Source organism: Trichosurus vulpecula, chromosome 2 (genome assembly GCF_011100635.1).
Source record: "Trichosurus vulpecula isolate mTriVul1 chromosome 2, mTriVul1.pri, whole genome shotgun sequence".
Taxonomy (NCBI): domain Eukaryota; kingdom Metazoa; phylum Chordata; class Mammalia; order Diprotodontia; family Phalangeridae; genus Trichosurus; species Trichosurus vulpecula.
The window spans coordinates 77,093,001-77,120,544 of record NC_050574.1 but is presented as its reverse complement, the minus strand read 5'-3'; the positions used below and the strand labels follow the sequence as shown (position 1 = coordinate 77,120,544).

Genomic DNA, 27,544 nt, shown 5'->3' with positions numbered 1-27,544 from the left:
GAGCTAAATGCTAGATATTCTATGACATGAGGGAGGAGCACTTTCCATGTTATACAAAAGCACTCGGATGAGAGCTGCAATATGGTAGAAGGGGATTGGCAAGTAAGCCAGTTCAACTAGAACATTTAGTGCTTGGAGCAGAGTAATATGCAATAAATCTGCAAAGGGTAGGCTAAAGCTAAATTGTGAAAGACTTTAACAGTCAACCAGAAGAGTGTATTTTATCCTAGGGGCAGTTGTTAGCCACTGGAACTTTGGTGGGTGAGGGAGGGAAGGAGTGTTGTTCATGGTCAGACCTGAGCTTTAAAGGCATAAGGATAGGTAAAGAAATAAAAACATCATTATTTGCTAATGATATAATAATTTATTTAGAAAATCCTAGGCAATTAAGACACTTGCTTCAGTAAAGATGCAGGCTGTAAAAAATATCCTCAAAAATCAACTGCATTTCTGTATAATAACAATCTAAGCAAAAATAATAGAAAGGGAGATCCATTCCAAGTAACTGTAAAATGCATAAAAAATGTGGAATCAGTTTTTCAAAGCACACAGAAGACTTGTATAGATTCAGTTACAAAGTGCTCCTAAAATGAACAGTTTAAATAACTAAAGGAATGTCTGTTTAGTGCTCGTGGTTGGACTGTGTCAATATAATAAAAATGATACTTTCAGAATTAATTTATACTTAGTGCTATGCCAATCAAATAATCAAAGGGATACTTTACAGAACGCAATTAACAATTTATTAATAACAATTTATTTGGAGAAATAAAAAATCTAAAATCTGAAGGGAAATGAAAACAGGGAAGGAGAAATTGCACTTCCCAGCCTCAACTGTATTATAAAGCAATCATCAAAAACCATTTGGTATTGGTTAAAAAATAGAAAGTAGGTCATTGGAACACACCAGATGAGGAAAACTCAAAAACAACGGAATGCAATAACCCAGTGTTTGATAAACCAGAAAACATAAAATTAGTTAATCAAACTCCCTGTTTGATTTTTTTAAAATGCAGGCTGGAAGAGATTAAGCCTTGACCAAGACCTTACACTGTATTCCACAATTCATTCTAAATGGATACATGACCTTCATATTAAAAATTATCTATTTAAAAAATTAAAAGAAAAGCTGTGGGTAGATGTATCCTTAACCAAAGGAGATAGAGACAATTACAGAAGATAAAATAGATAATTTTGATTACAGGAAAACAGAAAAGATCCTGAACAGACCAAATTAATGGATCTAAGATAAGGAAAGCAGCTGAAAGGGGAAAATTTTTATGTATCAAATTTCTCTGATAAGGTATTGTTATCTAAGATATATAAGCAACATATATATGATCAAAAGTCATTCCCCAAGAGACAAGTGATCAAAGAACATGAGCATCAGTTCTTAAAAGAATTGCAGACTATTAACAAACATATGAAAGAATGCTCCAAATGATTAATAATAAGAGAAATGTAAATCAAAACAACCTTTAGTTTTCACCTTACATCCTGAAAATTGGCAAAGATGGGCATAGTCAGTATTGGAGGGATTATGGGAAGGTTGGCATTGTTGGTAGAGCTGTGGTTTTATGGTAGAGCAGTTTGGAATTATACAAATAAAATGACTAAAATGTCTATATTCTTTAACCCCAAATGTTAGTATGGACAATTTGTGCCCAACCTGAGGTAAAGCATTCTGAGCTTGTATTGGTCTGATCAGCCTAGTCGAACACACTGCAGCTTGACCCCAGCATAGTGATGTCATTTTGGTCCTCCTCAAGAATGAAGGACAACAACCAACTGTTTTGACTCAGAGATTCCATTGCTAGGTTTATGCCTGAAGGAAGCCATTGATAAGGAGAAAGTCCCCATACACACACACACACACACACACACACACACACACACACACAAATTTATAGCATTGCTTTTTTATGATAACAGAATTGGAAACAAAATAAATGTCCATTGATTGGGGAATAGCTAAACACTTTGTAGTACATGAACATAATGGAACATTACTGTCCTATAAGAAATCATGAATGTGGGGCAGCTAGGTAGTGCAGTGAGTAGAGTAGAGCACCAGCCCTGGAGTCAGGAGGACCCGAGTTCAAATTCAACCTCAGACAATTGACACACTTACTAGCTGTGTGACCTTGGGCAAGCCACTTAACCCTAATTGCCCTACCTCCCCCCCTCCAAAAAAAAAAAAGAATTGATGAATGTTACCAATACAGAGAGCCTTGGAAAGATATACATGAACTGATACAGGGTTAAATAAGCAGAGCCAAGAAAGCCATACATACACACATGCACACACATATACACACAACACTATAAAAATTAAAAAATAAGTGTTGCAAAATTATTTTTTAAAAAAAAGCATAGTTCGAAAGAAGATGGTATCACCCCACTCCTTTGCAGAGGTGGGACATCCATAAGTATTATGCATTGTGCTTTTTAGATGTGTCGATCAGTTATGTTCATTGATTTTCCTTTTCTTTTTCTCTTCAAAAAATATTGTTCGTGTGTGTTAATGTGTTAGTGTGATGTACACTTGAGATTTTCATTTAAATTAAGCAAAGTTAATAAAGCCAGTTTCTTTAGTACAAGTTGCTGAATATTTTCTTTTCAGTTTGAAATTGTAAAAACTAGAGTGGAAATAAATCTTTATTCATTTGATCATTTACCTCACTACTCTAGCAAATATCTGCCCTCAGCTAGTTCATAAATTTGGTTACCAAGGAAACCAAAACCTTGGTTTGCTAACTGTTGTGGGCGTAAGCTATTCATTTAGTAATTGACTTTGGTAGGCCTTGGCTACAGCTCATTTGACGTTGGTGGGGCTGATGCATGATTGAAGAATGTCTTGTTATATTAGGTTTTTAAATATTTTTTCCATTTCAAGCCTCAGAACTTTAAAAATGCTAGTTAACTATTTTATAATATTTATCAAATTAAATACAGATTTTGATGTACTTTAAAGTTAATTTAGAAATAACTTGGTGGTATTGGAAGTGATGGAAAGGTAGTGATGGAAACTATATTAGTTCATTTTAGCCTGTTGGATAAGTTCATCAAAAGTCAAATTGTAACATGTCAAAGATTTTATGTCTGTCATGATAGAGAAGTATTATATTTTATCAGCAGGAGATTAGCCTATTGGTAGTGGAGGTAGCATTGGCAATTAATCACATAATTTTAGAGCTGGAAGGGTTGTTAGAGGTCATCTCTTCTAGATCAAGGAAAATGAATGCTAGATACATTTAATTGTTTGCCTGAGGTCTTACAGCAAGTTTGTGACTGAACCGAGACTAGTACCTTGCCAGTGTAGTCCTCTTTCCATTTGTTGGGGAATTCCTCAACCCAGAGATCGTAAGATCCTCCTGGAAAGAGCTTTCTCCCACCTTGGTCATTTGACTAGAGGTCAACAAATCCAGAGGCAGGGCAAGAGGATAAAGTTCAGTTTTCATTCACTGATGGGCAGTTGCCAGCTGACTAGCAACTCCAGGTAACCAAGGGAAATGCACACATATATAGTGTTTTACAAAGCCTTAGGCTTGCATCAGTTAGCATTTTTTCCTTAAGGAAAACAAACCTAGTTATTCTAATTTCCTACAAGTCCAATTTAAAATCTGTTGTGAAATACAGAAATTTATAAGCCACCATAAGAGTTGAGAATTATGATTCACTTGGATTTCCTTGTGCTTACTTGCAATTGTCCCATAGTAGTCATGTGTATATAATTTATTATAATATTTTAGGATATTGCTCTTAGGGCATTACATGGACTTAAAAACACAAGTCAGTTAATGTTTTGTAAACTGGAAAACCCTAGCATTTGAATGTGAATTAAATTAATTTATGTTTGTTCTTTTATTATGCCTAGTGCTGAGAATATGTGTGTAATGTTAGACACTAAGTACCCTATTTTCCTCTTTTGAACTCTGACTGCTCAGTCCTCATCTCTCATGGAAATCTAGGGGATGGGGTGGTGATTTTTATTTAGAATGGTGGTTAGAGGATTACTTCTGTGTTCAGTCTACTTTCTTGTGTATCACTTTTTGAGAGCTACTAAGAAGTAGAACAACCAACCTACCTTCCAGCCTTTGCTTGGTTCTAGTCTTGCCACAGTAGTGTATTTAGCTTTTTATATGTAACATACTTCAGTAACTTCTTGTATGGGACCTTTTGATTTACTTAGTAATTGCTATTCAAGTAAAACTTTTGACTATTTGCTATTAGTAGCAAAGGGGATCATTTCCAGTCATCCTGATCTATATATTGCCACTGAGCCCACATGGCTCCGGAGAATAAAATGAGGCTGAAGACTTTGCAAAGCCCTCCCTCACTTAAAACCAATTTGCTTGTAAGTCATGGCATCACCTTCCTGATGTCATGGTCCTCTTTGAGAACAAAAGACAAACAATAACAATTAGTAACAAACAAATTGTTCTAGATAGCATGTGGTTTCATTCTTTAGTTCCAAAATAGTTTGGGTTTTGTTTTTTAATTTCAGTCTGTTTTGGATAGAAATACTTTAAAAATGAATTAAACTCATTGCAGTCTTTCCAGGTCATACATATGCTGAATTGGTGCTTTAGAGTTCATTATAGTCTCTTGCAAATATTGTTTTGACTGAGGCTATATTTCAGTCTTTAAGCATCCTCCATACCTGCAGCATATTCCTTCAAACTTAAGAAACCCTTTCTCATTTTTACTGAAAATGATTTCTTGTTTCTTAAATTCTTATAGTACTTTGCCTGGAACTTTTTGTTCTTATCACCTTCCACCTTGTACCATACTTATTTATGTGTATGTCTTTTCATTTCCTTTTAGGTTGTTAGTTCCTCAAGGGAAAGGGCCTATGTTTGTTTTAATCTTCCTGTTCCCATTGCCAAAGCCAGGGCTTTGCATATGTATGGATATTTGACAAATATTAATTGGTTAGAATCTATTTTGATTACTTAGATTGCATGTTTTTGATTCTCATCTAGATAAATGAGGTTTGGAGATAAATTTGGGATAGGTAGATAGATTTTGGATTTATAGCATCATTTGCAAATCGAGATTATTGAAGTAAAACAAAATCAAGTAGTTTTAAATAATAAATTCAATGTGTATAACATATTTGAAAGTTAGTAGACTATTTTTGTGAGGGAGAGTGGCTTGGTTGGTAAGGTAACTTGGGATCAAATTGTAAAGAGATTTGACAAAATTAATGCCACTAGTCAAGGCTGAGAAATTTCAACATTAATCTTCTAAGCAATAAGAAATCATTGAAGGTTTTTGAGCAGTGGAATGATTTGATTCAACAAACATTTATAAAATGGCATGCTGTGCTCAGTGTTTGGAGGAAAACTCACCCAAATCCTTCCAAGAAACTTACAATTTAATTGAGTGGATCATACACTTGTGCATGCATATGCATATATGTGTGTATATATGTATATACATGTGTAGTTATTTGTATCTATATAGTATGATGTATGACTATTTATAAATAAATAAAATGTGTGTGTGTGCATGCACACCCTCCGCTACCCCCAACAAGGATAATATTTATAGAATATGATAGAAGCAAGAGAGCCATCGTATTCATCTTGAAGGAATGAGAAGAATTTGTGGAGGAATTAGCATTTGAGCTTAGCCTTGAAGGAAAAGGAAGATTTCAGCAGGCAAAATTGCAGTGTATTTCAGATGTTAGGAAGAACCTGCACAGATGATGTGATGAAAGTGGTTTTTTAGGAAGGTTATTCTGGCAACATATCCATGCTGGACTGTAGCTAGGTAAATAGACCATGACATGATGAAGGCCAAACCTAGGATCTAGCATTTGAAATGTGCGGGGAGTAGTGGTTTGGGAGGGGGTGGTAGAAGGGATTTCTAAGTAAGAGTTGACAAAATTTGGTGACTGTGGATATTGAAGTGAGTTGGAAATGACAGAGGTTGTGTGCGTGAAGATTTTTTTACTAGAAGATCCTAGTGAATATTTTGTTCAAATGAAAAAATAGTAACAGTGGCTTTGTTTTTTCCTCTGGCTTTCATCCTTCATGTATACTGGGTATAGGATCCCCTTTCATCTATTTACTATGTTGCATTTCCTATAAAAAAGCACTTGTAGCTAAAATTGATATATTGTTTATTATGTGCCAGGCACTGTGCTAAGAGCTTTACAATTATTATATCATTTGATCCTCACAACAACTCTGGGAGGTAGGGGCTATTATTATTATTCCCATTTTACAGATGAGGAAACTGAGGCACAAACAAGTTAAGTGAGTTACCCAGGGTCATCCAGCTAATAAATGTCTGAGGCAGGATTTGAATTTGGGTCTTCCTAACGCTAGACCTGGCACTCTATCTGTGGCACCATCTAGCTGCCCTACTAATCTTAGGTAGGGAAAGAACTGGGAAAAAGAGAACTCTTCATAGACACAAAACCTACAAGACCAGGCTGTAATACAAATCTCTTTGTCGCACTTGAAATAGTTTTATGAATAGTTATTCCCAACCTGTTTCTCATGCTGGGCTGCCTAGAAAAGCCAAAATAATTTTAATGTTTTTTTTGTGTAAAATACTGATCAATATTGGTTATAGTAGTATGAAATCTTCATTCTAAAGTTTCATATATTATTGACCCACGTGAAAAAGTTTTTATTGCCTTCAATTGACTGTTTCTGTTCTTCCAGATGCCTGGTATCAAAATACTGTCTGGCAAAATAGATGTCACCTTTTAATTTCTAAACACTTGGGATAAAAGAATATACGTTATCTCAAAATAGTTAGCTGGAATAAGCCCTTGTTGCTAAATGTGATAAATCATGTTGTGCTTTATAATTACAAATCACATACCATACATTTTTGGTTTTTAACTTTATTCTCATGACAACCCTGTCCAACAAGTTGTATAGGTCATATCCCTGATTTACAAAGCTGAAAACTGAAGTTCCTCAAACTTAAATGACCTCCCCATAATCACACACCTAAAAAATGCCTATCTTTTACAGTTCCTAGCACAGTTTCTTGGATACTTAGTAAGTTCTTGGTTGATTGCAGAGTACAGTGGTAGAAACTTCAGAGGATGCTACTCCAATAAATCCAGCATGGTGTAGAATGAGGCAACATGGATCCCTCCAAAAAGGGTTATAGTAGCACTGGGCTATGAGTCAAAAGACCTGTTTCCTGATTATGCCACTTACTCTAGAACAAGGATAGTTGCTAAGTTACTGCCCCTCTCTTAAGCCATATTTTCCTCATCTTATAGGGCAATGATACTTATGCTGTCTACCTCTGTATCATTAAGGCAGAATTCATGACTTCAAAGATAACCATGAACATGCTTGAATGGTCCAGAATCGCAGGACATAAGGAATTCTCTAAGTAGAAGGCAGAGGAGTTAAAGAATTTATTGAAACTCAAAAGTAGCAGACCCACGGACCAGTGTCCCCAATTCGACATCCTGGCAAGAACCTTCCAAAACCAGTATGCCCATCTCACAATACTGACCAGGAGGCCACAGAAAAACATTATGGCAGCAAGCCAAGCCATACTGGTGCTTCCCCCCACCCCCCAATGCCAGGGCCCTCCAGCAAGAAGACCACCCACTGGCCTCAAGCCCCTGCTCAGCATTCTCCGGTCTCCATGAGGGTCAGTCCTGCTTTTTTGTAGCGCCTGCTGGCTCCAGTCCTAGCCACTCCCCACCAGGACCCTGAGAGCCCCACCCCCGAAGCCCAGTGAATGGGCAGGAAAGATCTTCCCATTCACTGATTGCCTTTACAACCTCTCAGGGTGGTAGTGAGGATCAAATGAGATAATGTATATAAAGTATTTAATAAATGAGAGTTTTTAATTGTATCTTTGCTTTTATGATATAGCTTTATTTAAGTCTTACTCTTTGATCAGGAATGAAACTCCAGTTACAGTATTATTCTTATGGGAAGAATTCGTCAACATTGTGAATACCTCCTTCATGCTATGGTTTTTAGAAATACATTGCAGCAAAAATTGAGGAATAGCTTGAAAATATAAAAGCAGGTCTGTCTCTCTGTCTCTTTCTCACACACGTGTACTCACACAAAATTCCTGTAATTTCTGAAAAAAATAAATCAGTAGTATTAGAAAGGACAATGCTAAAAAAAACTCACTTTGAATCCTTTATTAATTGCATGTATCTTACATAGTTTTATTTGTTTTTTCTAATATAGACTACTGACATAACAAGGACAGCATCTCTTTGACAACCATTCAATAAGTGTGTGTTATTGACAAGGCACTGCTAAGTGAGCTGAGCGGAAGGAGACATCCTCCTTAACTCCATAGTGCTTAGAATTTAGCAGGGTGTAACCAATTGATTGAAAGGTAGAGCGCTTAAAAGATGTGAATTTCACTTCTTGAGAGCATCATTTTGGTCATTGATTTTAATTTTTTTTTTAAATTTTTTTTTAAGTTTATTTAACATATTTAGTTTTCAGCATTGATTTTCACAAGAGTTTGGATTACAAATTTTCTCCCCATTTCTACCCTCCCCCCCACTCCAAGATGGCATATATTCTGGTTGCCCTGTTCCCCAGTCAGCGCTCCCCTCTGTCACCCCACTCTCCTCCCATCCCCTTTTCCCTTCCTTTCTTGTAGGTAGGGCAAGATAAATTTTTACGCCCCATTGCCTGTGTATCTTATTTTCTTGTTGCATGCAAAAACATTTTTGTTTGTTTTTGAATATCTGTTTTTAAAACTTTGAGTTCCAAATTCTCTCCCCTCTTCCCTTCCCACCCACCCTCCCTAAGAAGTCGAGCAATTCAACATAGGCCGTATGTGTATCATTATGTATAACCCTTCCACAATACTCATGTTGTGAAAGACTAACTATATTTTGCTCCTTCCCAACCCATTCCGCTTTATTGAATTTTTTCCCTTGACCCTGTCCCCTTTCGAAAGTGTTTGTTTTTGACTACCTCCACCCCCATCTGCCCTCCCCTCCATCATCCCCCCCATTTTTTTTATCTTCTTCCCTCTTCTTTCCTGTGGGGTAAGATTCCCAATTGGGTATGTATGGTATTGCCTCCTTAGGCCAAATCTGATGAGAGCAATGTTCACTCATTCCCCCCTCATCCGCCCTCTCCCCTCCTCCCACAGAACTGCTTCCTCTTGCCACCTTTATGGGAGATAATCCATCCCATTCTATCTCTCCTTATCTCCCGCTCTCAGTATGTTGCTCTCTCATCCCTTAATTTCATTTTATTTCTTTTAGATATCTTCCCTTCATCTTCAACTCACCCTGGTCCGTGCTCTCTCTCTCTCTCTCTCTCTCTCTCTCTCTCTCTCTCTCTCTCTCTCTCTCTCCCTCTCCCTCTCCCTCTCTGTGTGTGTGTGTGTGTGTGTGTGTATATATATATAGATATATATATATATAGATATATATATATTAGATATTTACATACATACACATTCACCCATATATATACATAAACATATATGTATGCATATTCCCTTCAGCTACCCTAATACTGAGGTCTCATGAATCATACACATCATCTTTCCATGTAGGAATGTCAACAAAACAGTTCACCTTTAGTAAGTCCCTTGCAATTTCTTTTTCTTGTTCTTTTTCTTGATTACCTTTTCATGCTTCTCTTGATTCTTGTGTTTGAAAGTCAAATTTTCTATTCAGTTCTGGTCTTTTCACTGAGAAAGCTTGAAAGTCCTCTATTTTATTGAAAATCCATATTTTGCCTTGGAGCATGATACTCAGTTTTGCTGGGTAGGTGATTCTAGGTTTTAATCCTAGCTCCATTGACCTCCAGAATATCGCATTCCAAGCCCTTCGATCTCTTAATGTAGAGGCTGCCAGATCTTGGGTTATTCTGATTGGGTTTCCACAATACTCAAATTGTTTCTTTCTGGCTGCTTGCAGTATTTTCTCCTTGATCTGGGAGCTCTGGAATTTGGCGACAATATTCCTGGGAGATTTCTTTTTGGGATCTATTTGAGGAGGCGATCGATGGATTCTTTCAATTTCTATTTTGCCCTGTGGCTCTAGAATATCAGGGCAGTTCTCCTTGATAATTTCTTGAAAGATGATATCTAGGCTCTTTTTTTGATCATGGCTTTCAGGTAGTCCAATAATTTTTAAATTATCTCTCCTGAATCTATTTTCCAGGTCAGTGGTTTTTCCAATGAGATATTTCACATTATCTTCCATTTTTTTCATTCCTTTGGTTCCGTTTTATAATATCTTGATTTCTCATAAAATCACTAGCTTCCACTTGCTCCAGTCTAATTTTTAAAGTAGTATTTTCTTCAGTGGTCTTTTGGACCTCCTTTTCCATTTGGCTAATTCTGCCTTTCAAGGCATTCTTCTCCTCATTGGCTTTTTGGAGCTCTTTTTCCATTTGACTTAGTCTATTTTTTAAGGTGTTGTTTTCTTCAGTGTATTTTTCGGTATTTTTTTGAGTCTCCTTTAGCAAGTCATTGACTTGTTTTTCATGGTTTTCTCGCATCCTTCTCATTTCTCTTCCCAATTTTTCCTCTACTTCTCTAACTTGCTTTTCCAACTCCTTTTTGAGCTCTTCCATGGCCTGGGACCAGTTCATGTTTTTCTTGGAGGCTGTTGGTGTAGGCTCTTGCACTTTATTGACTTCTTTAGGCTGTATGTTTTGGTCTTCTTTGTCAGCAAAGAAAGAATCCAGAGTCTGAGACTGAATCTCGGTGCATTTTTGCTGCCTGACCATATTCCCAGCCAACTAACTTGACCTTTGAGTTTTTCAGTGGGGTATGACTGCTTGTAGACTAGAGAGTTCTATGTTCCACGTTTGGCGGGGAGGTGCCAGCTCTGCTGCACCAGCACTGCTCCTTACCCAACCCCCAACCCGGACTGGGCTTACATCTTCAGCAGGCTGTTGCACTCCTGCTCTGATCCGACACTTAATTCCTCCCACCAGGTGGGTCTGGAGCCGGAAGTAACAACAGCTGTAGCTGCCCCACCTCCACTGCCCCCGGGGCTGGAAGCCGAACCGCGAACTCCTTCCACTCCTGCAGCTTTTCCCACTAACCTTCTCCGCAGTCTTTGGTGTTTGGGGGTTAAGGAGTCTGGTAACTGCCGCAGCTCACATATTCAGGGCGCTAGGGCCCCCTCTGCCTGGCTCCTGGTCTGGATGGTCCACGCCGCCCACGCTGGACTCTGCTCCACTCCGTTCCCAGCTCCCAGCTCCGTGTGGGATAGACCTCACCCAGAGACCATCCAGGCTGTCCTGGGCTGGAGCCCTGCTTCCCTCTGCTGTTTTGTGGGTTCTGCCGTTCTAGAATTGGTTCAGAGCCATTTTTTATAGGTTTTTGGAGGGACTCGGTACGGAGCTCACACTAGTTCCTGCTTATCAGCTGCCATCTTGGCTCTGCCCCCCATTGATTTTAATTTTAATTTAATTTAAATTCTTCCTTGACCTCTACAAGTTTCTTATGAATAAAACAATTTGATTTTACTTCTAAGGTGCCTGCCTTTATATGGAAGAACAATGACCTAGCCTAGAGAAAAGCCAGAAGGAGAAACTTTGAATAAAAAAAAGCATAATATGACTAACAGGACTAGGAGAATTGCATCAGATCTAACTTGTAGCATGTCTTTTTGTGTTGACAGGACAATTAAAATTCACTCTATTTCTTGCCTTTTCTCTGAACATTTTTATGTATTTTCCTCATTCATATGAGTCTTTGAGCTTGATGATAACAAAAGGCAGGCATAATAATAATTAGCCTATTCAGTTGGCTGGATTTTTTTTTCTTTTCTCTGAGGAGAAAAAAGAAAGTGACAACCAAAAAAATCTTGTCACAGATTTGTTAGAAAAATCTACATCTAGATTTTATTATCAGTAATATTAATAATTCATTCAGTACCACTAGTATCAGTTTGCCTCACTCACTTTTAAAATTAGTATAGTATCATGGAAAGAGCACCAGGTGAAGAGCCAGACAATGTCTGTTTGAATTCCAGTTTTACCACTTGCTTCCCATGTGACCATGCACAAATCACTTAACCTTTTTGAGTCTCAGTCTCCTTATCTGTACAATGAAATAGGTCTAAGTAATGCTGTGTGATGTTACCTTCGCTAAAGTGATTTTAAGCTGAAAAGAATTGTATAAAGAAGATTCATTCTTTAGTGTTTTAGGTGGCTGTCTACTAATCAGGTTAGGATCATGCTTCATGAATAGGGCTTTAAAAACAAACCTAAAATTGGTATGTTAGCACCTTTTGTTATATGTGCTATTGATGAATGCTAGATCTTGATATTTCTTTTAAGTAACATTTGAACTCTGTACAAAAGGTAAAGATTGTGTGGGACAGTGACCCTTCCCCAAATTAAATTCAGAGGCTTCTCAAGGTAGAATGTAGAAAGGAATTTTATTGCTTTCTCATGAGAAAGGATGCCACCCAAGCGGGGGCGTTTTAATTATGTTTTTACATTTATTCGGCCTGAATAAATGGGCATGTCCCCTGAACAGTGTACAGGAGAGTACAAAGGACTTAGATGGATGCCATTCCTTTTATTGACTTCTCCCGCCAGGCTCTTCACTGGCCAGATACAACCCCCTGACTGCCTACATCATGCTGTCCTCAAATGGCTCGTTTAATCATGTGCACAAGCCTGTGACCTTTCACCTGACCGAGCTAAGGCCTGGTTTCTGCTAGATCAGAGCTCTGACTGGAAGTAGTTCCAATGAGTCACCTGACTTACATTCTGCTAAAACTGGGCTGGGGAGGGATAGAAGGACACCTTCAACTCTGCGGAAACAAAACCCTTCCCCCCATCTCTTACAAGATGATAGAAGAGTCCTTGACCCTTAAAATTTTTTCTCCTTATAGTTTCTGCTACTGCCTTCTACAAAGCACAACCTGTAATTCAGTTCATGTGTGAAGTCCTTGACATTCATAACATTGATGAACAACCAAGACCTCTGACTGATTCTCATCGGGTAAAATTCACCAAAGAGATAAAGGGTGAGTAAACAAGGATGTCTGGAATAGCTTCTATATAATGACCAAAAATGGAGCGATTACAGCTTTCTTTGAAATTTTGTTTCATAATCCAAGTAATTTTTCATGTATCACACATCACCAATAAGAATATTCCCCAAATTGTCATGTGCTTTCATATCTACAGCATCTTCGTTGGTAGGGCTTTATTTTGTTTCATGTGCAATAAATGAAATAGAAATAATGAAAATTTCTGAGCTTTTTAAAAGTAGTGTGACCCATTATCATGCAAAATAAAATTTGTACTAGCTAGTGTTTTGACTGGATACCAGACCTACTCCAGCTGGGGAAGTTGGAGTGTTGGTGGGATCCAGCTTTTGCCATGCCCTTAAAAGCAGGAAGCTCATCTCCCAGGTATGTTTAATTTTCAAAGCTGGAGTACTTCATCTTTGACGGTGTTTCAGTACAGTGACTTTCTTAAGTTTCTGTGAAATGATATAATATAAACTGTCAAACATTACCTCAGTCAAATCCTCTCTACTTTCTGTTCATTTAAAAACATTTAGAATGTGGAGATGATCAATCCTTTTTAACATATGTTGTCCTAGAATAGTGTGGACTAAGGGTAGTTAGAGTTGGTCGCATAGTTGGCCATTGATTCATGGAAATCTTAACAGTTTTAGCACAGTGGCAAAAACCTGCATACAGTTACTTGGAATAGTGATGCTAAACAAATTAATTTTCCTATTACTTGCTTCCATTTAGTGTAACTGATAATAAATTTGCAAAATGCCCATGCCCAAGAACAGATACGTCATGTTTTTAAAAACTATTCTTGGTGAATGTGAGTTTTGGTTCAGTGGGCTAGAGTAGACCATTCAAGCTGTCCACTATAAATGTTTTAGAATGTCAAATAGTACTGAGAAGTGATGTCTCCTTTCCTAACAGCCATTAATACTGTGCCTGTCACCAAGAGAGGAAAGATTAGAAGGGAAATTTCTCCTGCTTTGAAAATAAGCATCTTAGTTTTATCTTAAGAAATACTGCTCAAGTGTACAACAAGAAGCCTTTATTTTATCTTTCTGCTATGCCATTGTCTTTACATGATTAGCATTAACAGCACAGTTTGCATTTTCTAGAAGATAGTGCAGAACCATTAATACGATACCATCTAAATGCCTAGTTTCCAATGGAGTTGCTGCTTAGTTACCACCTCAGTCTCATACAGTCACATACATTACTTTGTGGTAACTATGCAATCAACTCACATCACCACTCTATCACAGAAAATACAAGATGTACAGAACAAGGATTCAGCTGCTGCCCGAAGAGCATGGAATCGAGCTTAACTTCAACTGCTCAGGGGCCCAAAGAAATGACTGAAAAATCACTAGAAATCATTATAAAGTTGATGTTATAGTGAAGGTAAAGCCAAGTTTATAGGTTAACTGTTTGATTAAAGCCAACCAAACATTTGGTTGGGTGGAGGTGGTGGGGAGGGGAATGGGCACCAAAACATTTAGCCACATTTTAAAAACTCAGCTTTTTTTATACCCTTTAGACAATGATCTGAATACTTAGCTTCTCTTGTCTTATGTTTGGGAAAGTGGGGGTTGGTGACTGGCTAATATTATGTTTCCCAAATAATGGCATTTAAGTACTTCTCATTGACAGGTTGAGTTTTTTCTTCCCTTCCTGATGTCAGGAAGACGGTTTTGAAGAGATAATAAAAACTTGGTGTGTTTATATACCAAGATTAGAAAGTCAAACTTGGAATTTCAAAGTCTTCCATGCTATACACTTTAAATGGAAAATATATTTGATTTTCAGTTTATTCCCAGAAAGAACCCTGATGACAGGCATATTGGTATGAAGTGGAAGCCCAAACTCTCATTTTCCATGGTATTAATTTGCTTCCAGTTGAATTTTTTCTTGTATTTTCTTGTATTTATAATAATACTAATAATAAACATAGGAATATTGATTAATTTGGTCATCTTTAATAGTTGGACAGCAGAAATCTTGAGGGAAATTTGTCTTTATAATGTAATAAAAATAGTAGTTGCAATAAGAGTTTGAAACTTATTTAGGATGTTTGCAGAGCTTTATTAATGAAAATGACTGTCCAATTAAGAGGAATCAATCACAATTTATTCAAATAATTCAGGCAACTAGGCAATTCTTTTTGTACTTTATCATTTGAAATATTTTCCTCACTTAACACTTTGCTATGCAATACACACACCTTTAGTATATATTTTTGTAACATTTCTCACCATATTTTATTTTCTTAGCCTTTATTATTCTACAGAAAAATAGTCACCTCAGGGACTTAACAGTAAAATTTTCTGTCTCCTTATTGACTCAGTTAATAGTTTTCTGATATGTCTTTAAGAAGTATATCACCAAAAAAGTACTGAATCAAAATCTTTTAGGTTGTCTGTTGTCCCCAGTAGCCAGGAATAAAAAAGCTCTTTAGAGAACAGCTCTACTTGTATACAGAAGTCCTATTCAAGTCACCTCTTGCCCAGTAAACTTGTTAAGAGCTTCCTTCCACTGGTTTCTGGAGTTCTTGTCTCTAGTCCAAACATTAGTAAATCAGGCTTATCAAACATTCTGTATTTTCAAAGGGAAGAACAGTCATCTTAATGTCGTTTACACCCTCACAGTTTCACTTTCAAACACCTGGATTTTATGACCAATAGGTGTTTGGTTTTTTATGGTAACCTTTGTCCCATGAATTATAGGGGTTATTGAATTTTAGTAGTTTCATTGTTTAAGTATAGAGCCTTTGAAGGGGACTGCATTGGGTATGATGAGAATTAGGATCTTGTTGATTAAAAGTATTTCACTGCCAATTAGTCCTCTAAACATTTTTATTTAGCTGTTCAGAAGTGGCTCTTTAGGCCTGGTGGTAGTAGACAGGCTCTTCTATTGTTTTATATGTTCAGTTGCAAATGTATTTTATGTGCAACGGTTTGTAACCCCAGTTTTTGTTGTTGGGTACAGGTCTGAAGGTTGAAGTGACTCATTGTGGAACAATGAGGCGGAAATATCGTGTTTGTAATGTAACAAGGAGACCTGCCAGTCATCAAACGTAAGAGAAGCTGGTATTTGTAAGTGGACAGACAATGTGTAGGAAATGTCCTAGCATTAAGTGGATTGGGAGCTTTACTCATTCTTAATAGGATGATAATTGATGATCTTACTTTCCATGATATTTCTAAAAGTCTTCCTCTGTTTTCCAGCTTTCCTTTACAGTTAGAAAATGGCCAAACTGTAGAAAGGACAGTAGCACAATATTTCAGAGAGAAGTACAACCTCCAGCTGAAGTATCCTCACCTTCCCTGTCTTCAAGTGGGACAGGAGCAGAAGCATACTTACCTGCCTCTGGAAGTAATTAAAGCTGCTTGTCATAGCTTATAATTCATAACTTTGGGAACTGTTTGTTTTTGTTGTTGTTGAGTCATTTTTTACTTATGTCCTACTCTTTCTGACCCCATTGGGGTTTTCTTGGCAAAGTTATTGGAGTGGTTTGCCATTTCATTCTCCAGCTCATTTGATAGATGAGGAAACTGAGGCAAAGAAGGGTAAGTGACCTGCCCATGGTCACATAGCTAGTAAGTGTCTGAGGCCAGATTTGAACTCAGAAAGAGGAGTCTTCCTGATTCCAGGCCTGGCACTCTATCCACTGCGCCACCTAGCTGCACCTTGGGAACTATTAGAACTTGTAAATAGGCTAATGTACTTTGTGATCCATCACAGATATCCCTAGTGTGTTCAAATTTTTTACAGTTTCCTTTACTCTTTCTTCTAATAAATAAGTGAAGGTATAAATTAAATTCCACAAACTGTTCCTGTTTAAAAGTGGAAAAAAAAATCTCTGGTACTTTCAAAAATTCATTAAAGTAAACTTTGAGAAAGAAGGAATAAGCATTTTTTAAGTGCCAGGCACTGTGCTAAGCATTTAACAAATATTATCTCATTTGATCCTCACAACAATCCTGAGAGGTAGAGGCTGTTGTTATCCCCATTTCACAGATGAGGAAATTGAGGCAAATGGAGGTTAAGTGACTTGCCCAGGGTCATCCAGCTAGTAAGTATCCAAGGCCAGATTTGAAATCAAGTCTTCCCGACTCCAGACATAGCACTGTATCCACTGTACCACCTAGATACTTCAGTAGAGGTTTGTGAAATAGATTCATCACACCAAATTATGTAAGGAATGATGTGTTTTTGTTTTGGGGTTTTAGTTTTCTTAAGAACTCAAGTGACATCTAGAACATAATCTTTATTCCCTTTTGTAGGTCTGTAATATTGTGGCAGGACAACGGTGCATTAAGAAGCTGACTGACAATCAGACATCCACCATGATCAAGGCAACTGCAAGATCTGCTCCTGATAGACAAGAAGAAATTAGCAGATTGGTTAGTTTTTTATTAACCCTTTAAAAACTGAGACAAGTCACAAGGGAAGTCTCCATGCACATCCAATCAAGTTTTTCACACTTTGCACTCTTCCTTCACCCCACTTCCCCAGTTGCTTCTATATAGCTCTCCTTTGCCTTTAGGAGCATTAGAACCCAATCTCCATTTTAGCTCTAGAAACCAATAAGCAAACATTTATTAAGCTTCTACTATGTCAGGTGATAGGGATATTGCAACAAAAGTGAAACAGTCCATGCTTTCAAAGAGCTTGCATTTTATTGAGAGAATACAAGAAGAACACAATTTATACAAATTAATATCTGAGTGGAAGGACACTAATCACAGGGAGGAACAGGTAGGAGATGGTACATTTGTTGAGCCTCAAAGGAAATAAGGAATTCTACAGAGTAGAAATGAAGATAGAGTACATTCCAAGGGTGAGGGATAGTCTTTGCCAAGGCACTAAAATGGGAAATGGCATGTTGCTTCAGATGAATAGCAAGTAGGACAGTTTGACTGGACCATAGGATGTGTGAAGGAGAATAATGGGTTGTAAGCCTGGAAATGTAGGCTGGAACCTAAATGTGAATGAACTTATTGATTTCCCCCCCAATATCAAAATTATTATTTATTTTTAGTGCGCCCCCCCTTTTTTTGTTATAAATTCTCTACCTCCCCCCATCGCGAAGGCAAGCACTATGTTATCAATTATACATGTGAAAATATGCAAAACATATTTCCATATTTGTCATGTTGCAAAATGAGGCAAGAAAAATAAAGTGAAAAATTATATTTCAATCTGCATTCAGACAATCTAGTTTTTGTTCTAGTGGTGAATAGCATTTTTCTTCTTGGGTTGTTTGAAATTGTCTTAGATCATTGTCTTGATCAGAGATCAGAGTAGCTGAGTTTTCATAGTTGGTCATCCCTACAATTTAGCTATTACTGTGTACAGTGTTTTCCTGGTTCTGCTCATTTCATTTTGCATCAATTCTTAAGTCTTCAGAGGTTTTCCTGAAACTATCCTGATCATTTCTTATAACACAATAGTATTCCATCATAATCACATACCACAACTTATTCAGCCATTCCTCAATTGATGGTCATTCCCTAAGTTTCCAGTTCTTTGCCACTATAAAAAGAGCTGCTATAAAAATCTTTGTACATATGGGTCCTTTTCCTTTTCCTTTCATCTCTTTGGGTTACAGACCTAGTAGTAGTATTCCTGGGCCAAAGGGATAACAGAGTTAGAAAGCCCTTTAGGCATAGTTCCAAATTGTTTTCCAGAATAGTTAGGCCAGTTCACAGCTTCACCAACAGTGCATTAGTGTTCCTATTTTTCTGCATCCCCTTCAGTATTTGTCATTTTCCTTTTTGTCATGTTAGCCAATCTGATAGGTATGAGGTGGTCAAGAGTTGTTTTAATTTGCATTTCTCTAATCAATAGTGATTTAGAGCGTTTTTTTCCATTTGACTATATCAAGTTTTGATTTCTTCTTCTGAAAACTGCTTGTTCATATCCTTTGACCATTTATCAGTTGGGTGATAATTCTTATTTTTAGAAATTTGGCTCTGTCCCCTATATATTTGAGAAATGAGGCCTTTATCAGAAAAACTTGCTGCAAAAATTTTTTTTTCCCAGTTTACCGCTTTCCTTCTAATCTTAGCTGCATTGGTTTTGTTGGTTCAAAACCTTTTTAATTTAATGTCATCGAAATCGGCCCTTTTATTTCCCATGATGCTTTCTATCTCTTGTTTGGTCATAATTCTTTCCTTATCCATAGATCTGAGAGGTAAAATTTTCCAAGCTCCTCTAATTTACTTATGGTATCACCCTTTATGGCTAAATCATGTATCCATTTCAACCTTATGTTGGTATACCATGTTAGAGGTTGGTCTTTAACTAGTTTCTGCCAAATTGTTTTCCAGTTTTCCCAGCAATTTTTGTTAAATAGTAAGTTCTTGATGAAAAAATTTGGATCTTTGAGTTATCAAACACTGGATAACTACGGTCATTTGCTATTGTGTATTACTTACCTAATCTGTTCTACTGACCCACCACCCTGTTTCTTAGCCAGCGCCGGGTTGTTTTGATGATTACCATTTTGTAATATAGTTTGAAATCTGGTACTGCTAGGCTGCCTTCCTTCATTTTTTTTTTCATTGATTCCCTGGATATTCTTGACCTTTTGTTCTTATAAATGAATTTTGTTGTTATTTTTTTCTAGCTCTATAAAATAAGTCTTTGGTATGGATAGGTAAATTAATTTAGGTAGAATTGGCATTTTTATTATATTGACTTAGACTACCCATGAGCAATTAATATTTCTCTAGTTATTTAGATCTGTCTTTATTTGTATGAAAAGTGTTTTGTAACCACGGTACTCAGTTTGTCTTGGCAAGTAGACTCCCAAGTATTTTATTTTGTCTGCAGTTATTTTTTAAATAGTATTTTATTTTTTTCTAATTACATGTAAAGATACTTTTTAACATTAATTTTTTATAAGATTTTTAGTTCCAGATTTTTTTCCCCTCCCTCTCCCTTCTTCCCCCTCCACCCCAAGATGGCAAGCAATACATGTGTGATGTAAACATATTTCCACATTAGTCATGTTGTGAAAAAAGAAACAGAACAAAAGGGAAAAAACAAAAAGAAGTGAAAATAATATGCTTTGATATGCATTCAGACTCCATAGCTCTTTGTCTGGATGTAGATAGCATTTTCCACCATGAATCTTTTGGAATTGTCTTGGATCATTGTATTTCTGACAAGAGCTAAGTCTGTCATAGTTGATCATCCCATAATGTTTTTACTGTGTACAATGTTCTCCCGGTTCTGCTCACTTCACTTAGCATCAGTTCATGTAAGTCTTTTCAGGTTTTTCTGAAATCTGCCTGCCCACCATTTCTTATAGCATAAGAGTATTCCATTACATTCATCTACCACTTCTTCAGCCATTCCCCAATTAATGGGCATTCCCTCAATTTCCATTTCTTTGCCACCACAAAAATTTCTTATTTTGACAACAGTTAATTTTAGTAACAGCAGTTATTTTAAATGGAATTTCTCTTTCTGTCTATTCCTGTTGGACTTTGTTGATAATATATAGAAATGCTGATTATTTATGTGGGTTTATTTTATTTTCTCAACTTTCTAAAATTGTTAATTATTTCAACTAGTTTTTTAGTTTATCACTAGGATTCTCTAAGGATACAATTATGCTGTCTGTAAAGAGTGAGAGTTTTGATTCCTTATGGCTTATTCTAATTCCTTCAATGTCTTTCTCTTCTCTTATTGCTATTGCTAGCATTTCTAGTGCAATAGTAAATAATAGTGGTGATAATGGACAATCTTGCTCCACTCCTGATCTTATTGGGAAGGCTTCTAATTTAAAGATAATTCTTGGTCTTGGTTTTAGATAGATACTATTTGTTATTTTAAGGAAAACTTCAATTAACTCTATGCTTCCTGATGTTTTTAATGAGAATGAGTGTTGCATTTTGTCAAAAGGCTTTTTCTGCATTTATTGAAGTTAATCATATGATTTTTGTTGGTCTTATTATCGATGTGGTCAGTTATGCTTATAGTTTTCCTAATATTGAACCAGCCCTGCATTCCTGCTATAAATCCCACCTGGTCATAGTGTATGATCTTTGTAATATATTGTTGTAATCCCCTTGCTAGTGGTTTTATTTAAAATTTTTGCATCAGTATTCAGTAGGGAAATTGGTCTATAATTTTTTCCGTTTTTTGTCTTCCTGGTTTAGGTATCAAAACCATATTCATGTCATGAAATACATTTTCTAGGACTCCTTTGCCTGTTTTTCTAAATAGTTTCTATAGTGTTGGAATTAATTGTTCTTTAAATATATTGTAGAATTCACTTGTATATCCTTCTAGTCCTGGTGATTTTTTCTTAGGGATCTCATTGATGGCTTGTTCAATTTCTTTTTATACGATAGGATTATTTTAAGTATTCTATTTCTTCTGTTTATCTGAGCAACTTATATTTTTGTAAATATTCATCCATTTTACTTAGATTTTCAGAGTTATTGGTATGTAATTGAGCAAAGTAGCTCCTTATGATTGCTTTAATTTCCTCTTCAATTTGTTTTTTTCTAGTTTTTTTTAATTGCATACCCAATTTACTGATCTGCTCTTTCCCTTTTTTGTTGATATAAAATGTGTTTAGAGATGTAAATTTTCCGTTGAGTACTGTTTTGATTGTATCCCACAAATTTTGGTGTGTTTTTCCATTGTTGTCATTATCTTTATTGAAATTACTGATTGTTTCTATGATTTATTCTTTGACCTGCTCATTCCTTAGGATTAGGTTATTTAGTTTCCAATTAATTTTTAATCTGTGCTTTGAGGGCTGTTTATTGAATGTTTTTTTCATTATGGTCTGAAAGGGGTGCATTTAACATTTCTGTTTTTCTGCATTTGTTTGTGAGGTTTTTATGCCATGGTCAGTTTTTGTGAAGGTGCCTTATACAACTGTGAAAAAGGTATATTTCTTTCTATTCCCACTCAGTCTTTTCCAGAGGTTGATCATATCTAACTTTCCAAAATTCTATTCATCTCCTTAACTTCTTAATTAGTTTATGGTTAGATTTATCTAGCTCTAAGAGGGGAAAGTTGAAGTTGAAGTTTTGCTATTTATTTCCTTCAGTAACTCATTTAACTTTTCCTTTAAAACTTTGGAAGCTATGCCATTTTATACATATACATCGACATAGATATAGATATACAAATACATATATGCATATATGCACACATACACACATCTATCTGTATACATACACCTATATGTAACTGATATTACTTCACTGTCTATGATACCTTTCAGCAAAATGTAATTTCCCTGATTATCTCTTTTAATTGGGTCTGTTTTTGCTTTTGCTTTGTCTGAGATCATGATTGCTACCCCTGCCTTTTTTTTTAACCTTAGCTGAAACATAATAGATTCTTCTCCAGCCTTTTATTTTAACCCTGTGTGTGTCTTTCTGTTTCAAGTATGTTTCTTGTATATAGCATATTGTTGGGTTCTGGTTTCTAATCCATTCTGCTATTCACCTCTATTTTATGGGTGAATTCATTTACAATTCACATTCACAGTTAACATTGCTAACTATGTATTTCCCTCCATCCTATTTTTTTCTGTTTATGCTTTTCTCTTTTGTTTTGCTCTGTCCCTCCTCAAAAGTCTATTTTGCTTCTGACCACTGCCTCCCTTAATCTGCACTCCTCCCTTTTCTTATCCCCTTCTGCTCTTACTTCCATGCTGGGTAAGATAGATGTCCTACACAATTAAGGGTGTGTGTGTGTGTATGTGTGTGTGTGTGTGTTTTCTTCCATCGTTGAACCAATTCAGATTAGAGTGAAGTTCAAGTGTTGCCCACCATCCTTCACCCTATTTTCCCCTCCACTGTAAAAGCTCTTCCTTGAGCACCTGTTTTATGTGAGATAATTTTCCCCATTCTTCCTCTTCCTTGACCCTTCTCCACGTGTATGCCTCTTTCTTACCCCTTCATTTTTTGGAGAAATAATCCCAACATAATTCAGCTCACACACGTGCCCTCTATTTATGTAGATTCCCTTCTCACTACACTAATAATGTTAATGTTCCTAGGAATTACATGTATCATCTTCCCATTTAGGCACATAAACAGTTTAACCTAATTAAGTCCCTTATGATTTCTCTTTAATATTTGCCTTTTTATGCTTCTTTTGAGTCTTGTGTTTAAATATGAGATTTTTCTGGTCTTTTCATCAGGATCACTTGAGAGTCCTCTCTTTTATTAAATGGCAATTTTATCCCCTGAAGGATTATACTCATTTTTTTTTTCTGGTTTGGTTATTATTAGGTCTAATCCTAACTCCTTTGCCTTCCAGAATATCATATTCCAAGTCCTCCACTTCTTTAATGTGGAAGCTGCTAAATCTTGTGTCATCCTGACCGTGACTTCATGGTATCTGAATGGTTTCTTTCTGGCTGCAGTTTTTTCTCCTTGACTTTGTTAGCTCTGGAATTTGACTATAATATTCCTGGGAGTTTGTGTTTTGGCGTCTTTCAGGAAGTGATCAGTGGATTCTTTCATTTTCTATTTTCCCTTCAGGTTCTAAGATAATGGGATAGTTTTACTTGATAATTAATTGAAACAGTGTCTAGGCTCTTTTTTTTTAATTATGGCTTTCATATATTCCAGTAATTCTTGAATTATTTCTCAATTTATTTTCCAGTGACATATTTCACATTTTCTCCTATTTTTTCATTCTTTTGACTTTGTTTCTTGATGTTTCATGGAGTCATTAACTTCCACTTTCCCAATTCTGATTTTGAAGGAATAATTTTCTTCAGTGAAGCCTTGTACCTGTTTTTCCATTTGGCTACTTCTGCTTTCTAAAGAGTTCTTTTCTTCAGTGAATTTTTATACCTCTATTACCAATTTGCCAGTTTTGGTTTTTTAAGATGTTCTTTTCATCAGCATTTTTATGCCTCTTTTACAAAGTTGTTATTCCTCTTTCATAATTTTCTTGCATCACTTTCATTTCTTTTTCCAATTTTTCCTTTACCATTCTTTTCTTTCTTTAGTGCTTCCAGAAATTCTTGTTGGGCTTGTTTCTAATTTGCATTTTTCTTTGGTGTTTTTGCTTGTGGCTTTTTTTTTTTTTAACATTGTTGTCTTCTTCTGAGTTTGTTCTTGATCTTCCCTGTCACCATTGTAGCTTTTTATGTTTGGATTTTGTTGTTGTTGTTGTCTCTTTTTTTTTTTCAGCCTATTTGTTGACATTTAACTCTATGTTAAAGTTGAGTTCTGCTCACCTGGGGTTTGGAAGGCACTATTCCAAGCTGCTATTTTTGCTGCAAGTTCTGGGGGTTTGGAAGTTTTTGGTGCTTTCAGGGTGATAAGATCCAAGGAGAGATGTGGTCACTGCTCTTCTGGTCTGAGCTCTGGTCTTTACCCAGAAGGACCCCTGTTCCCATGCAGCCCCAAGCACTAGTACTCTACTCCACCCTGGAATTGTGACTCAGAACATCATTTAGGCAATCCATTGGGGTACTGCACCCACTGCCAGCTCATGGTCCCCTGGAATTTATGACCAGTCGTCCAATTCACTTACCACCTCTGGACGGAGAGCTTGCCTCCAAGGCCCACCACTGGTGTCGCCACACCACATGTGCTCCAGGCTTGGTCCCTACCCCAGTGTCACAGACCTCTTCTGCCAACCTCATAAGTCTTAGGCTGGAAAAATATATCACCTTCCCTGACCTTTTATTGGCTCTACTGCTCTAGAATTTGATTTGACATGTTATTTTAAAATTGTTTGGCAGGGAATATTGGGAGAGTTCAGCTGGGTTGCTTCCTCTATACCACCATCTTGGCTCTGTCTCCTATGAATGACTTTAAATGTTAAACAGAGGCATTTGGGAGCTTTTTGAGCAAAAGAATATCAAGAAGGTCAGACTTCTGCTTTAAAAATCTCATTTTGGCTGTAATGTGGAGAATGGATTAGCAAAGGGGGGAAATAGAAGCACGGGGACAAAAGTCAAGACTGTTGAAGGCAAGAGTTGTGGAAGGAGAGACAGGAGGTAGATACGAGAGACACTGTAGGGGTGGAGACCATAAGACTTTGCACCTGAATATGGAAAGTGAGGGAAAGGAAAGAATAAGAGAGTGTGCTGAGGCTGCAAAGAAGTTATAATCTAGTGTAATCTAGTGGGTAATAAGAAGGATAGTGAGTGGTGCCTGCAGTAGAACTACTACTATTACCATTCTGTTAGATCCTGGTAATGAAAAAGAACGTGGTGCAGTTGAAAGAGACAGCCTCTGCCCGACCCCTGCCATTCCCCCATTAGACGCTGACATTGCTCTCTTGGGTTTTTTGCAGTTATGTGCATTGTTGCTATGAAAAATCTGAAGCAATATCAAGAATGCCTAATATTTTCAGGTTATCTTTGCAATAGTGTAATTGTTGGGTCAGAGGATATGATTGTTTTATAACTGTTACTCTACTGTCAAATTGTTCTACAGAAAGATTCTGCAAGTTTTAAAATTATAGTAGTGAACAGAGGTACCTGTTTCTCCATGCCCTGCCATTACTGAGTTTAGTCATTTGTTTCATTAATTGAATGGGAATACTTCAGAGTTGGCTTACTGTATGTCTCTTTCATAATTAGTGACATTGAATATGTTTGCAAATGGGTAAGCATTTTGTATTTCTTTAATAAATTATCCATATATTTTGAGCCTTTATCCATTATTCACTAGGAGTTACCTTTATAATTTTTTAAAGAGTTCCTTGATCTATTTTTTATCTTAGCTTTTTATGTGTCCTGTTTACCATAGATTCCCAAGCTGTCTTTTTGTTGTTGTTGCAACTATATTTTGTTGTACATAAATTTTTCATTTTAATGTAGTTGAGTTTATCTACATTTTCTTAATTCCCTCTTTTTGTTGAATAGTAATAGGAAAATTTTTCCTCCACAATTGAGATAAATATATTCCATTTTTTATTCCATCTTTTAATTTTTTTCATGTTCTTAAGTCTTTCCTCTAGCTGGAATTTACTGAAGTATATACTTTAAACATAAGGATTAAATCTTTTTCAACCAAGTTGCTGAACAGTTTTCCCAAGTACTGTTATTAAATAATCCTTTCCTCAGTTTTTATCTTTATAGGTTTATCAAGCCAGTTTGATTTTCCTAATTTTATTTTTTTCTTTACTGCGGAGGACACTTAATTATTGCAACATGATACAGGTGTGAGAAGGTCCAGTTTCACACTAGATTATGACTGCCATATCTTTTATTTTCTGTGATTGCAGTAAAATTTCATGCCTTGTCAGTAAATGTCATTATGTAGAAACCTGTGCATATAATCCATAGTTTGTATTTTTATGTACCATAAAAACAGGAAATTTTTTTAGTAATAAAAAAAGTGAGAGGAAGGACAGGAAATTTAACCCAGTGAGTCATTAAAGAACTGGTGGTGCAGAGCCACTTATTTGTTCACCATTTTTAGATACCTCTTTGGAAGTACATCCTTCAATTTACTAAGAAAAGAAGCATTACGAAAATTTAGTGGCCATATTTGGTTTGTGAATAAATAAACTTAATGTCAATGTGACATTTTGGTCATCTCAGATTGTAAAATTTTGTGAAAATTGTTAGGTCCTTGACATTTATGGGCCCATTAAGCATGGGCTTAACATAATTGAAGAATAACAAGTTTCTAAGTATTAAGTGATTAAATTCATCTTTCCTAACAATTGCAAATTTTTCTTCTGTCTTTAGGTGAGAAGTGCAAATTATGATGCTGATCCATTTGTTCAGGAGTTTCAGTTTAAAGTTCGGGATGAAATGGCTCGTGTAACAGGACGTGTACTCCCCGCTCCTATGCTGCAGTATGGAGGACGGGTAAAAGCCCTCCCTTTTCTCTTCTTCACTCATATTTCATTTATCAAGGGTAGAACAGAAAGATAGCTTAGTTGAAGTGGAATTTTAACTCTTTTCCTAGCTCTTCTTTGTTTAAAGTGATAGTAGATAGTTTTAAAACACAATTGTTAATAGCTTTCATTTAGATTGTTTTGCTGTGACTCTACTTTCTATTTAGGGTCAGAAAAGAGAAACCAGTCATTTCTTGACATAAGGTGAAAAGTTCCTGTTTTCATCAAATGGTGCATCATTTAAATAGATTATAGGTGTTCTTACTACCCTTTGGGCTTAGTACAAATTCTTCTTAGGGGCAGCTAGGTGGCGCAGTGAGTAGAGCACTGGCCCTGGAGTTAGGAGGACCTGAGTTCAAATTCGGCCTCAGACACTTGACTTACTTACTAACTGTGTGACCTTGAGCAAGTCACTTAACTCCAATTGCCCTGCTTTCTCCCCTGCCTCCTCCCCACCCCCAAAAAGAAGAAGAAACAAATTCATCTTGTCTTTTTTTAGAATCGAACTGTAGCAACTCCAAGCCATGGAGTATGGGACATGCGAGGGAAACAGTTCCACACAGGTGTTGAGATCAAAATGTGGGCTATAGCCTGTTTTGCCACTCAGAGACAGTGCCGAGAAGAAATATTGAAGTAAGACATGTTACTTTCTTAAAGCCTTTTTGTCTTAATTTGATTTTAAAATCTCTAGCTACATTTATTTACCAGTTT

At 36.5% G+C, this 27,544-nt stretch overlaps 1 protein-coding gene across 1 annotated transcript in view; it reads left to right on the top strand.

Annotated features, from left to right (window-relative positions):
* Positions 1-27,544, top strand: part of AGO3 (argonaute RISC catalytic component 3) — a 97,169-nt gene that overhangs the window by 52,944 nt on the left and 16,681 nt on the right. Inside the window, exons 6-11 of the mRNA XM_036746627.1 lie at positions 12,845-12,979; positions 15,965-16,052; positions 16,204-16,351; positions 17,263-17,382; positions 26,682-26,804; positions 27,333-27,466. Coding sequence (XP_036602522.1) covers positions 12,845-12,979; positions 15,965-16,052; positions 16,204-16,351; positions 17,263-17,382; positions 26,682-26,804; positions 27,333-27,466 — 748 coding nt within the window. The remainder of the gene's footprint in view (positions 1-12,844; positions 12,980-15,964; positions 16,053-16,203; positions 16,352-17,262; positions 17,383-26,681; positions 26,805-27,332; positions 27,467-27,544) is intronic.